Source organism: Manis pentadactyla, chromosome 10, assembly GCF_030020395.1.
Source record: "Manis pentadactyla isolate mManPen7 chromosome 10, mManPen7.hap1, whole genome shotgun sequence".
NCBI classification, from domain to species: domain Eukaryota; kingdom Metazoa; phylum Chordata; class Mammalia; order Pholidota; family Manidae; genus Manis; species Manis pentadactyla.
In genome coordinates, this window is record NC_080028.1 from 57501658 (window position 1) to 57515897 (window position 14240).

The window sequence follows — 14240 nt, forward strand, 5'->3', positions numbered from 1 at the left end:
TTACTAAGGCCCTTCCACCTGCATGTCTCTTGTGCTAAGTAACTTTTGTGGATATCTTTCCATATTTTTCTTAGTGCCTGCATAGTTGCATACTTTTATATGTAAGTTTATTGGGAGAGGAGGGGAGTTGGTGAATGGTGGGTTTGTCTTTTGTACCCAAGCTTCTACTAGTGATTTAACCTCACTTGAATTTTTTGGTACCCTACTGGTTGCAAAATGAAATCTCATGGCTAGTTTAATTTGCGTTTCGGGTCTAGTAGTGAGTTCAGTTTCTTTTAATCTTAATCTTCTTATCAAATAAAGGCATATTTATCAGTGTTTGCTAAACATAGCATTTATGGGAAAGGTAAGTAAATTGTTTTGAAATTGCAGTAAAATAAAATCCAGGCAATCCCTTTTCCTCTATTCTTCACTTTCAAAGAACTTGAATAATAGACTTCTATAATCATGGTATAAAAATGAAGCTTTAATGTTGCCAAAGATAACACCATGCAGTAAGCTATTTGCTTTAAAGGGTGCATGCAGAAGGGAGCTGTGAAACTGGAAACAGAATTCAAAGCCAACCAGATCTGATTACCTTAGTGCTGATTATAATGGGTGTGGAGTGTCAGGCTAATTTTTTATAGAGCTAGCAATTGGTGTTCATATATGCATTTGAAGTTCTAGAAAAGGCCATTATTTTGTTTATATGAATTTTTTTATAATTATAGTTGTCTTGTTTTTAAATTGTGAGGTTTTCAGGATGAATGTATAGATCATTTCTTGACCTTAGATAATCCATATTGTTCTTACAAATTAGTGGTGCTGAAATATACTTTCCATGTGTTATATTGTATGTTCTATAAACTCTACCTCAGACTCTTCTTTTTCCTTTATCATTTTCTGTAGATAGGAAAAGACTATGAGAGTGATAAAATACAACTATAGGTCAGGTACAGTAGTAGTAAAACTCAGCATGAATTGATTTTTTTTAAAGAAGTGTCCTATTTTTTTTTTTATGAATTTACTGCTGTTTTATTCATTATGTTTTGTTTGTTATTAGATTGCACAAATAAGTGAAATCATATGGTATTTATTTTTCTCCACCAGGACTTTTTTCACTTAGCATAATACCCTCTAGATCCATCCATATCACCACAAATGGCAGGATTTATTTCTTTTTTTATGGCTGAGTAATATTCCATTGTGTTTATGTACCACATCTTCTTTATCCATTCATCTGTTGATGGACATTTAGGTTGTTACGTATCTTGGCTATTGTAAATAATGTGGCAATAAACATATATGTGCATTTATCTTTTCAAATCAGGGATTTTATTTTCTTCAGGTAAATTCCTGAAAGTGCAATTACTGGGTCAGATAATATTTCTATTTTTAGTTAGTTGAGGAACCTCAATACTGCTTCCACAATGGCCACATCAATTTACATTCCTACCAGTCGTGTAGGGGGGTTACCGTTCTCCACATCATCGCCAACACTTATTTCTTATCTTTTGGATAGTGGCCGTTGTAACTGGTGTGAGGTGATATCTATCATTGTGGTTTTGATTTGCATTTCCCTGATGATTAATGATGTGGAGCATCTTTTCATGTGCCTGTTAATCATCTGTGTTTCTTCTTCGGAAAAATGTTCAGGTCCTCTGCTTATTTTTTCCTGGGGTTATTTGGGTTTTTTGTGGGGAGGAAGCGAGTGTTAAGGCTTATGAGTTCTTTATATATTTTGAATGTCAGCCCCTTATTGGATAAATGGTTTACAAATATATTCTCCCATACTGTAGGGTGCCTTGTTGCTCTGTTGGTGGTGCCCTTTGCTGTACAGAAGCTTTTTAGTTTGGTGTAGTCGTTATTGATTTTTGACCTACTTTTGTTAGTGTTTCATCAAGGTTCCAGTGTACTATATGTTCACAAACTATATGCCAAGTACTGAGCTATCTTAGTTTGGATATTTCTAAATAGGCTGTGTAAAGAATCATAAATTTAATCTGTCTTTACTTGGTAGTCTTTGATAAACAGTTACAGTGGTTAGGGGCTCCTGAACATAGAAAGGAATTGAGACATCTCTTATTTAGTTAGCAAATAGAAAAAGGTGTAATATCTAATGTAATTTTAGTCTGAAGGCAGAAAATTCTGAGGTAGAACCTAGTAGCTATTTGCTTGAAGTGTACCAATTCAGTTTTTGGATGATAAAACAAGTCTGGAGACTCATGGCAAGAGAGATTTGAGTTCCTTTAAAATTTTCATCATAATGAGAATTGTTACAGGAGGCTATAATGAGTTTTTGGAATATTCCTTAATGATAGTTATACATCTGTTGCCTCATTTAAGAACATGTAGCTCTGATAGAGAATTCAGTTTTAATCTGACTTGAATTTTTTATACAATTAAATATGTATTCTATCTAAATATATAACTAAATGACTGTGACCTACCTTTTTAAAAATACTGACACATAAGTTTTCCTTTCATGCAAATAAATATGAACACAATAAATCTGAATAAAATAAATCTGTTGTGCTTTATTAATATGAGTGTATAATGGAGGGTTTGGGGGATGTTTACATAAAAAGATAGTTTAATTAACAAGCTTAATGTTTCTTCCCTTACAAAGGCAGTGGTTTAATAGATTAATGACTAGAAGGTTCATAATTATAGTAGTCTTTTGAATTCACTACTGCTATAAATTGTTGTCATTTAAAAGTATTTTTCCCAAGTAATTGACCTTATTAGTTTTAGTTCAATTTGCAAAAGATCAATAAATTGGATGTTTATGTAACATTGGTATCTCTAAAGGTATTTTAAAGCACCAGTTAAAAATCAGATAATAACTCCTGGGCAGTCAGGAAGTTATTTATGCTTCTGACAGATGGAGTGTTTGGAATAAACAGCGTTCATTTGCAAGACCCAAAGGTAACTTCTTAGGTATTTCAGCTGTATCATTTGGTAACTACCATATCTCTGCTTGGTCTAGGAGACGATTATGATTTAGCTAGGGAGGCAAAGCATGTATCTTAAAAATCAATTTGATCTTTGTAACTACCTTCTGACTAGAATTGGCTAGGAATAGTTTCTCCCATATCTGCTATTTTGTGAAAATTTGAGTCTAGGCTAGGATAATAAGGTGGTATGAATGCTTTTCTCTTGTTTCATTCCTTGCTGGCCCAGGCCAATTTTGAAATTTCAGGGAAGTCAAATTGCCTGCAGCTAAAAAAAGGTCACCCAACTTCAAAACCTATACATTGCTTGAAATGTCTGGAAGACACTAGAAGTTCACAGACCTTGATCTAGGGTTTGGCAAAGATTTTTCCTGTCCAATGACCATTCCTCAGCCCTATATCAGGCACCATTTGGACTTTCACACCCCAGATGTTACTTATCACTAGATATTTCTGAAATCTTTAATTGATAGACTCTGGTCTTTAGCCATAAATCATCCTTTCAACTTTTCTTGCTTTATATATTTGTGGGTTTTTTTAAACTCCCCCAAAATCTCCAATTCTTTGTTGTACCTACTTTCTCTACTACTTCAGCCTTCCTCCTTGTCTTCACTTCTTTTTCTGTCCATCTTAGTTTCCACAATCCATCTTTCCAGTCACACTCTTGCTAAAACCCTTAAATCATTACCCTTAAGAACATTAAGATGTTCTTCATCTTACCCTGAAATATTCCAACCAAGGATGAAACTGTTTTTATGCCTGTCTTTGTGCAAGTGAATGAGCACAGCCAAAGTAAATCATACAACTTGGTAGATCTGTACCTTCATAAATAATGCATCTCATTTAGGCCCTCAGCACTACCTGATTTCCATGTTCTTGCCCTACTGTACTAGTCACTTCACTTCTCTTCTCTATTCAGTAACAATTTAGATTATTTCCCCACTTTTCAAACCTTTGCCCTCTCCTCCCTCTTCTAATTCTTAGTTAACACAAGTAGAAAAAAATCAGATTTTCTTGCTTCAAATTGCCGCTGACAAATCTATAAAATTACCAGAATCCACACTCATCCTCGCCTCCTATTGCAATTGAGGAGCTGCCTCACTGAACTGCCCTTCTAGAGGGTATGAGATCCAAATACTCTGGATCCCATTTCCTCTAGTCTTCTCAAGTACCTTTCCTTACTGTGCTTTAAATTTCTGCCTCTACTGGATCTTCTCAGCAGCACTTAAACATGCTGTAGTCTCTCTCATCTTTAAAACACATTGTTGGACTCTACATTGTCCTGTAGTTATCACCCTATCTTTCTATCTATTCACAGCTAAGTAACTGTTACAAACAGTTTGCTCACTGTCTTTGCTGTTCACCTCCTATTTAGTTTTCAGCTAACTTCAGTCTACTTTCCATCTCTATCATTCCAAGGAAACAGCTCTCAGATTTCCATATTGCTAAATTTGGTGAGCATATTTCTTTTCTGTCCTTATTTTACTTAACAGTGTTAACAATTGAACCTTTCTTGAAACTTTCTCCTTTTGGCTTTGGGGATGCCACTTTGTTCTGGTTTCTCTCTAACTGTGACCATTTAATCAATCTTCTTTTCTAGACTTTCTTCTTTTCCTTGACCTCTTGATTGGAGTTTCTCAAAACCATCCCTTGCCCTGTCTCTAAATGATCCCATGCTGCAGGTTCTTCTACCATGTATATGTTGATAACTCTAAATTTTTATCTTGAACTAAGTTCTGTTTTTCGCATTTTTATACCCAGCTGTATACTTATCTTCTCTAGTAGGAGATGGGCACTGCAAATTCAACACATGCCCAAACTAGATGTCTTCTCTACCCAAACACGTCCAGTATTCCTCTCTAACTAATGATACCCCTTTTCTGTTGGTGTTGCCATAAACCTAAGAGTCATCCTTAATCTCTGTCATACTCCCCTTTCCCCCATGTGTAGTCTTGAAGCAAGTTGTATCATATCTAGTCCATAATGGACTAGATTCTATCCACTTATTTCCATATGCATTGTTGGACTGTCTCATCCACATTACTGTCATCCCCATTTAGGCAACTATAATAACTTTCTAACTGGTCTCCTTGCATTCATTTTTGTTCCCACCTAATTGATTCTCCACATAACAGTCTGTTTTAAAATGTGTAATTTTAAAAGACTGATCTCATCATATTCTTTTCCTTAAAATAACTTGAGTGGCTTTCTGTTGCTTTTATGGTAATACCTAAATATTTAATGTGGCCTACATGGTCTGAAATAATGTGACATCTTCCTCTTCAAGTTTATCTTTCTGTTGTTCCCACTCTAGCCATAGTGGCTGTCTGTTCTTTTAGTTACTTGGTTATACCAAGCTCTTTCTTGCTTCAAGGACTTAATATAAGCTATCATCTTTGCTTAAAATATCCTTTGTACCTCTCTTCACTCTGCCTGGTTTTATTTATTTTTTGGTTCCAGCGTAAATTTCACTTCCTCAGTTGAAGTGTTGTCTGATATTCTCAGACTTGCTTAAGTTACTTTGACAGCTCTCTGCACTCTTACCACAAATATGATTCCTTGGTGGATAGCGTTTTTCATGTCTTCCCCACTAAACTAAGCTCTGTGAGAGAAATGACTTTGTCTTATTCACCTTAACATTCAGGGGTCTGGCTCATAGTAAAAGCACACAATGAATGTTTTTTGAGTGAACTGAATAACTGAATGCCTTTTAACAAAATGGAATAATGGCATGTAGTAAAATTAACTTGTTTTTTGTAGCTTTTCATTTAGACAGAAGAAATTCACCACCAAATAGTTTGACACCGTGTCTAAAGATACGAAATATGTTTGATCCAGTTATGTAAGTAGTTTGATCAGAGGTACATGTAGTTTTTGTTTGGAATATTTGGCTGAAAAATGCATAATATTCTTATTAATGCTATTTCTGTAATTAAAAAATCTTTTACTTCTGAATCTCTAACCACGGAAATGTTATATTTTCTCTTTTCTTTTGTTAAATTCAAAACAAAGGTTTGGCCAAAGGAGATAGATGTATAATGATTTATAAAACTTTAATAAATCTTTATATTCACCATGAATTCCCATAGCAGTTAAATGCTTAAGTCAAATTAATGACATGCCCTTTATTAAATGTATGTCATGTCTGCCAACAAGTAGTGCCCTTTATTAAATGTATGTCATGTCTGCCAACATTCTATGCTTTGGTAAGCAACATAGATAAAAATATCTGCTATTTATAAATTTCCAATCTCTAGTTCTAAAAAATTCTCCACAATGCTGTACACAGCTTCTCTTCTACAAGTCCTGTCAACTTGTCCGTGGAATACTTGAGAAACTTTTCTGTATAATTATAATCTTCTCTGTATAATTGGAGCAACACATGCATCCAGAGAATGGCACAGTCAAAAGTTACTGTTAGAATCCATGATATTTCACATATAAGCTGTACTAATCTTTAGAACTTGCTTCTGGAGGTGACTGTTTATCTGTCCAATGATATGACAGGTCAAATTCTGATTTTTAATAAAATCTTGAAAGTGGGAATTGTATTACATATAAAATTCCTCCAAACCCTATCTAATAACTCATTTATTTCAAGAAATGGCTGATGTGATGGGATTCCAAACAAGTCACAGCAAGGTTGGAAATGTGGGGGAGCACCATCAGAGCACACACCCTCTGTTTTGCAGGTAGAAGCAGGTGGCAGTGTGGTGATCCCTCTTCTGGGAATCTTACGTCATACCTTAGGGATTAGGAAATCAATACTAGTCAAGTATTTTATTACTTTATGAAGATTTATGATTTAAAGTATAGCCACCTTCCCCTCTGCCCCACCATCTGTATCTTAAAAAGCAAAGTAAAAAAACTGTCCAGTACTGTAGCAGGAAATCTTAGGCTTTTGTAGTAGTAAGGTGACAATGCAAAATTTTTGTCATGTATCACTTTTCCATTATTTTGGGGAAAAAAGCTCAGGATACACTATTTACTAAGCATTTTCCTAAAGTTTAAGTATTTGAAAATGTCACTAAAAATAAAGTAAGATTCAACTTTTTCAAGTATGCTGCAGTTGATTAAAAGTGCTTATTTCCACTTGTCTGGAAAGGAAAAAGAAGTACTCTCAATACATAGGATTTCAAACATAAAAAAGAGCACATTTGTTCTGCTGTAGTGAGCAAATCCTTCTTTGACTCAGCTCTATGTGTTCTTAAATTGGAAAGTGAGAGAAGGGCTGGGATTTTTTAATGCGAATATTTAAAAAATCTACCTACTGTTAATAAGATTTACTTACTACTAGTTTTAACAGTATGGTGGTTTTTAAACTATCCCCATTACAGCAGGTATATGTGAGACAATAAAGACTTTTTACTGAGTAGGCATATGCTTGTTGATTTTTGTTTTCATTAATTTTTAGGGAAATAGGGGATCAGTGGCATTTGGCAATTCAAGAAGCAATTTTAGAAAAATGCAGTGATAATGATGGCATTGTTCACATTGCAGTAGACAAAAATTCACGTGAGGTAAAGTAACTCTTACTGTTGAATTCTACCTTTTGGATTTGTTGCTATTAAACTAAGACTATTTCTTTTCTTTCTCTCTTCTTTCTTTTTTTCTTTCTTCTTTTTAATATCACAGGGTTGTGTATATGTTAAATGTCTGTCTCCAGAATATGCTGGAAAAGCTTTTAAGGCATTACATGGCTCTTGGTTTGATGGTAAGATATTTGAGTATTATAAACATTTTGAAAAGATAAAAGTTATGGCTTACTGTTACTTAGTTCTAAAATACTTAATTCTAAATTTAAAAAATTCCAGTCAGCATTTTTAGACTAATTTTAGGTTATTTTGTTTGCATTTTATGTTCATGTCTTTTACCGCAGTTTGTTTTCTGTAAATATTAAGCACACTTTTACAGATCTAAAATATTATTTTTATCTTATAACAGGGAAATTGGTTACAGTAAAATATTTACGACTAGATAGATATCACCATCGTTTTCCCCAAGCTCTTACTTGCAACACTCCTTTGAAGCCATCAAATAAACACATGAACTCTATGTCTCATCTTCGTCTTCGGACTGGCCTAGCCAATTCGCAAGGAGGTTCCTGAAAAGACTTTCTTCTGCTCCTAGGACTGTTATTTACAATAGGAAAATTTGCTATTTGGCTTCCTGTCTTCCTTTTTAAAGTGCTTTTTGTATGCAATATTTTTATTGAACACAGTTCTGTTTGAACGTTCCAGAAATAGTAAGGTTCCAAAGGGACTTAGCAGTGAGGCAGCAGTGTTTAGTGGATAGAATAATTGTTTCATTCAGTTTTTGGAGCTCAGTTAAGCCAATGCATTTGAAATTTTGCATGAGGAACATTGACTTTATTAAGCATTTCAGATGTGGTGGTTGTATTTTTGCACCAAAAAGTATTTGGATAACCACACAAAAGCATGGTGGAAAGGCTTATTGTATTTCCATAATTTCCTGTGAACTAATGTTGTGAATTTTTGTATGCACTCACCTGCATAGTTCCTACAGGCTAATGTGGTAAAACTGTTAATTTCCCACTTAGGTTTCTGTTGCCTAAGAGATTCATTTCCTACAGCTGACATGAGAAAATTAATTTGGGTTTAGTGGTTACATGTAAGTAGATATACATGTACTTAAGCTGGCTTTTGTATATATGTATAAATGCCGGTGGTGGCGAAAGTGTAGTCTTGTTTTGTGAGGATGTCTGCACTAAAGCAGTAAAATAAGCTTCCTGTTCTATTCATAATCTCACATGTATATATGTATGTGTATATATGTGTGTATGTATATATATGTATCTGTATATGTGTATATATGCACACACATATATACATATGGCTGTACTATCACATAGAACAAACAGCCAAACACCTGGAAGTATTACATACAAGTTTAAAATATCTTTTATAAGTTTTATATAAAAATGTCTGAGTATGATTTTGTGTGAAAGTTGCTATACCAGTTGTAATGGGTTCAAAATTTATGTGAGCAATAAAGAAGCAATTGGCAGATATTGGGAAAGTATTTTGTGAAAAGCTGTATTTATTATAAATACTAAGGCTATGACATAGTACCTTTGGGATTGAGTCATTTTCCCAATCTATTTATAATTTAATGAAATGTTAGCTTCTCTGTTATATGTCAAGTTTAAAGCAGGGCACATTGTTGCAGCAAATGTGTATTTAAAAATTTATATTTGAAATTTTGGGTCATGAAAGTTTGCAGTATAGTAAATGCAAGAGTGACAATTGCTTCGTGCCTCAGTATTTACTTTGTTTCAGTAAAGTTACTTTTTTACTGTTTATGATTTCAGCTTAAAATGGCTGCCAGAGCAGTTTACTTGTGATGTAACAACTGGCTTTTAAAGAAAATAACCTGTTGATATATGGTCAGTCCAAATGAATATGTGAAATAGCTAGAATTGTATCAATTTTGATTTTGTTTAAAGCCCAGTTTTGTTTTTGTTTTTTATTGTATATATGTTGGGTTTGCAGCATGAACTTGCACAGATAATGCACGTTTTCTGGTTAAGTAAACATGATGCACACTGTTCTGTAACAGAAAACCCTATTGTGCCTTACCTATGTGCTTTTGTGGGCACCATGTTTATGAAGAATAAAACATGATTTGTTATCTGAAGAGAATAAATTTTAAATTCTCAGTTTATGTCTCAGATGCTGAAGTGTGAAAATATAAATATATATATATAATATATATATATAAAATAATCAATCTTCCTGTATTTTATGTGCATCATAGTGATTTATCTGAGCTTAGTGACCCCCATCTTGTGACCTGTTGCAAGAATGAATGTAAAAAATAGTTGTGGCATTTTAAAAGGTCGCCTTTTGATGCAGATGCATCTTTTTCTTGCTTCTAAACCTATGTCATGTAAACATTGTACATCTGTTATTGTAATATATACTATTATGCAGCTTATTTTACCTGAAACTGTTAAGCCGACCAAGATCCCTCCCTGCAAGACAGATGGGAATGTGTATAAACAATAGATATTTGAGAAGTTCCAAGTTTGATGTAATCTGTTACTTGTCCTGTTACAAAAAGAAAAAAATTCTAATTAAAAGTTTATTAGGTTTTTTTTAATGCGTCTTGGCTTTTTAAAAAACTTAAGTGCCCTGTGTCTTTATTTGTTTATTTTTTTACCTGTGAAAATAAGTGTCTAAGTCTTGGGGATCTGTAAATATATGTATGCTTATAAAGATGGGTGGACTCTAAAGTTAATTTGAACCATCCACTCTTCATCTCATTTTGCTTCATGAAAATGCCTTCATCTAACTATGAAGTGTCTGGGTCAAAGTGTGGGACAAAAGTGTAAATCAGCTGCATCACTAAAGCACTGTTTTGTTTAGCTAGACATTTTTTTTATAGCAGACTTTCTAAAAAAAAAAGGAAGCCTTTCTTTTCCACATTCTGGCTCAAACTCCTTATCTCATCATAAAAAGTTATAGCCTAGTTACTGCAAATAGCATTGGTTTTGATTTTTGATGGTTTAATCAAGTAAAAAGAAACCTTGATTAGCCAGCCAGTTTGGTAGACTTTTATCAGTTGCTCAGAAATGTCAGATACTGTTATGTGTTAGGGATGCAAAGATGAAAGACATGGCCCAGTCCTCAAGATGGTCACAATCTAGAGGGAGAGCATTGGGCACATAAAAGATAGTATGAAAAATACAGTAAAAGAGAAAAAAACAGGAGATTCTGGGGGTACAGACATATACCTTACACATTTTCATAGATGGAGGAGATATCCGGACTGATGAGGTAACAGCTGAGCCCTATTTTAGTTCAGCTTAACATTTATTAAACACTTCTTAATTGGTATAGTATGATGACAAGTCTCCTTTTCCTGGAGCTTTCAGAGGAGCTTCTGTTCTTGTAATAAGCTCATAAAAATTAATGTGTGGTACCTTATTTGAAACTGTTACACAGCCTTTGTAAACTTGTCAAGTTTTACTGGCCTGGAAACCGTTTTTTTCTTGGTGACTTCATTTCTACTTTGTTAATTTAAAAATTTATCTTTTAAAGGACAGTCTTATTTTTATAGTTTCAAATGCTGTAATACTTATTTTTACAAAAAAAAAGCTGATGTGGACATTTGAGATTTTATTGGCACTTTATTTCCCAATGAGTAATAATAGCCAAACTCAAATTGGTGTTCAAGACCTGCCTTTATCTAGACCAGTGTTGTCCAATAGAAGTAAAATGTCAGTAACATAAAATTTAAAGTTTTCTGATGACCACATTAAAAGAAGTAAAACAGGTAAAAATTATTACATTTAATTTAACCATATATATCTAGGACATTATCATCTCAACATGTAATAAAAAATTTTGTTAATGAGCTATTTTATATGCTTTGAAATCCAGGGTATATATTATAGCGAGGGTGACCCTGTGTCGTATGACCCTGTGCTGGAACTATGACTTAGAGTGCTAAAACTTACACAGCTGGTCACCTTATTTACCGTCCATCTCAATTCAGATGCTACATTTTCATTGAAAATGAAATCTATGTCAAATCTATTTAATCTATAAATGATCTTTGTTTAGATTTCATAAAATCAAAGAAAAACAAAAAGATTTCGTAAGATCTACAGCAGGAAAAAGGTTCACATACCCACATTCTTTCAAACATAAAAAGTTTTCCTGTAATTGCATCAGGTATCAGTTTTAAAATTGACATTAACTCAAATCAAGTAAAACTTCAGTTCTTCAGTTGTACTAGCCACATTGTAAATGCTTAATAGCCACATGTAGCTAGTGACTATCATGTTAATACTGCAGGTCTAGAACAACCTGTAACTTGCTAGTGAATTCCTAGTCCTCACCTGGCCACTGCTCTTGCTAGAATGCACTGCTTGCCTTTCCGGGCATCCCTAACTGTTTGATTCAGCCTTTACTGGCATTATTCATACGGTTCTTCTGCCTGAAACATCCTTAATTTCCTGTTTGTATAATACCCAAATCTTGCCCATCATATAAAATCCTATTGAAACATCTCCCAGGAAGTGGTGTTGATCACCCCTGGCTGGAAGTAATTCCTTCCATTTGCATTCCTGAAATAATCTGGTTTGCAGTTCTCTAATGGTTTTAACAAGTTTCTGTCTTCTATTACAGTGTTCCCAGTCTGTTCTAGTTTGGCTTCTGCCCTCATCACTCCTGTAAAATCCCTCTTGTAGGTAACACCAAAAAACATCCTTTTGCCAGATTGAAGTCATTTCTACATCCTCATTTTTCTTGAACTTGGCATCACTTGACAGGGCTGATTATTACCTCCTCTTCACTTAAAATTTTTTTTTTAATATGAAGTAATTCACACAAAAATTGAGATTCACACATATGAAAATATATAATGTGTATATTTTACTCAAATTTGAAGGACACCATTATTTAAAATACAGAGCACTAACTTTGAAGCACCTGTGTGCCCTTGCCCAATGCTGCTCTCTCCTTCCCAACCGCCAAATAATTACCCTGAATTGTGTATTAATAATTTTTTATTTTCCATTATAGTTTTACCATGTATGTAGGTGTCTCTATAAATACCTTATTCTTTCATTGTTCTTGCTTTTGAACTTTAGGAGTAGAATCAAATTAATGTATACTTAACTCAGTGACTTTTTCTCATTGAGATTCATCTATATAGATGCATGTAGCCATTATCCATTATCATGGCTGTATAGCATCTTATTATAAAATAAACCACAATTTATCCATTCAAACTTGTAGGGACATTTAGATTTCAGTTTTTTACCATTATAGACAAGGTGGCTATGAACAGTCTTTGAACGTGTTTCCTGCTGCACATATTCAAGTTTCTCTAAATTCGTGATACTCAGATACAAATCAACAGCACCGGCACCACCTGGAAACTTCTTAGTAGAGCGAATTCTCGGACCCCACCCAGACATACTAAATGAGAAACTTCGGAGTCAGAACCTAGTAATCTTAGGTTTTTTTTAACAAACCCTCCAGGTGATCCTGATGCACAGTCAAGTTTGAGAACCGTTGGTATAAAGGTGCCCTTTGTGAGGTTAATTGTAGTTCCTGATTACCACTTTTGGCTTCCATTCTCTTTAGAAACACACTTTTTCCTGTGACACTTGAGAAATAATGACAAGGAAGTGGTTATACCGGTCTAAGAGGTAGACCCTGAAACATACACAGAAAAAGCCTGTCGGATGTATTCCACAGCTAAACTCTCAACACTCAGCAAATCCATAATCGGAGACTGTTTTTGATGATAAAAGTCAGCCTGCTCAAGGACAGGCTGCTCAGTCTAGCCTTTTGCTAGCAGCCAGGGAATCAGTTTACAAAAAGCTATGTAAACAGCATTCACTATTCCTAAATCGCAGTTCCTTCCCTTTTCTCATCTCTCACTTTTTTTTTTCTTTGATTAAGTTCTTGACCATCTATGTTATGTGGGTAAATTTGCCTGCAGGTAACTAGTTAAAAATCTCTGAGTTGATTTTTTACATTCTGCAATCCCGTTTTTCTCCTACTTGTCTGGTTACTCCTTTTCAGTCTCCTCTGCCAGCTCCTCCCCCTTTGTTCAATCTTGATACTGGAGTGCCCTGGGCCTTAGTCTGAGCTCTCTGCTGTCCTATCTAGATGCTTTCTCTAGGTGATCTTACAAGTCCTAATAAATGACTTCCTGATTCTTCTCTCTTGCCTTGACTCCTTCCATAGGTCCAGATTTGTAAATTCAGCTTGGTACTTGATACCTCCATTTGGATGACTTAAGGTTTTTCAAAGTTAACCAAATTTGAAAATGTTAACAAAACTCTGATTTTCATGCCTACTTGCATCCAAACCCATTTTTCCTGTAGTCTTTCTCAGTAAATTTCACAGTGTATGTCAGTTACTTAAGCCGAAAACCCAGAAGTTACTATTTTTCCCTTTTCCTCAATTCCTGCATTCACTTAGTAAATTCTTTCAGTGCTTCCGTATCAGTACCTACCTACCAGTCTAATCTCCAATCTATACATTCTCTTAACATCATTATGTCTTGCCTGGATTGCTGCAAAAATCTAACCTATCCTCCTTTCCCCCGCCAAACTATAATTCATTTTCCATGCAGGAATCAAAGTTGTCTTCAGAAACATGTGTCAGAACATGTCACTTCTTGAAATAAAATCCTCCAATGATTCCCCCTGTATTTGGAATTAAGTTCAAATTTCTCATCATGGCTATCAAGGCCCTCTGTGATGGCCTATGGCCATCTCTTCAAGCATTTCTCCTATCTTGCCTCTTTGCTTAGCTTTCTCCA

At 34.5% G+C, this 14240-nt stretch overlaps 1 protein-coding gene across 3 annotated transcripts in view; it reads left to right on the forward strand.

Moving 5' to 3' along the window:
* Window positions 1-10049, forward strand: part of LEMD3 (LEM domain containing 3) — a 78091-nt gene extending 68042 nt beyond the window's left edge. The window contains exons 10-13 of one of the 3 annotated variants that reach the window (XM_036894909.2): window positions 5694-5775; window positions 7348-7453; window positions 7569-7647; window positions 7878-10049. In XM_036894909.2, coding sequence (XP_036750804.2) covers window positions 5694-5775; window positions 7348-7453; window positions 7569-7647; window positions 7878-8041 — 431 coding nt within the window. In that variant the 3' untranslated portion in view covers window positions 8042-10049. The remainder of the gene's footprint in view (window positions 1-5693; window positions 5776-7347; window positions 7454-7568; window positions 7648-7877) is intronic. The other 2 variants (XM_036894910.2, XM_036894911.2) reach the window with 2 other exon arrangements.
* The last annotated feature ends 4191 nt before the right edge of the window (window positions 10050-14240 follow it).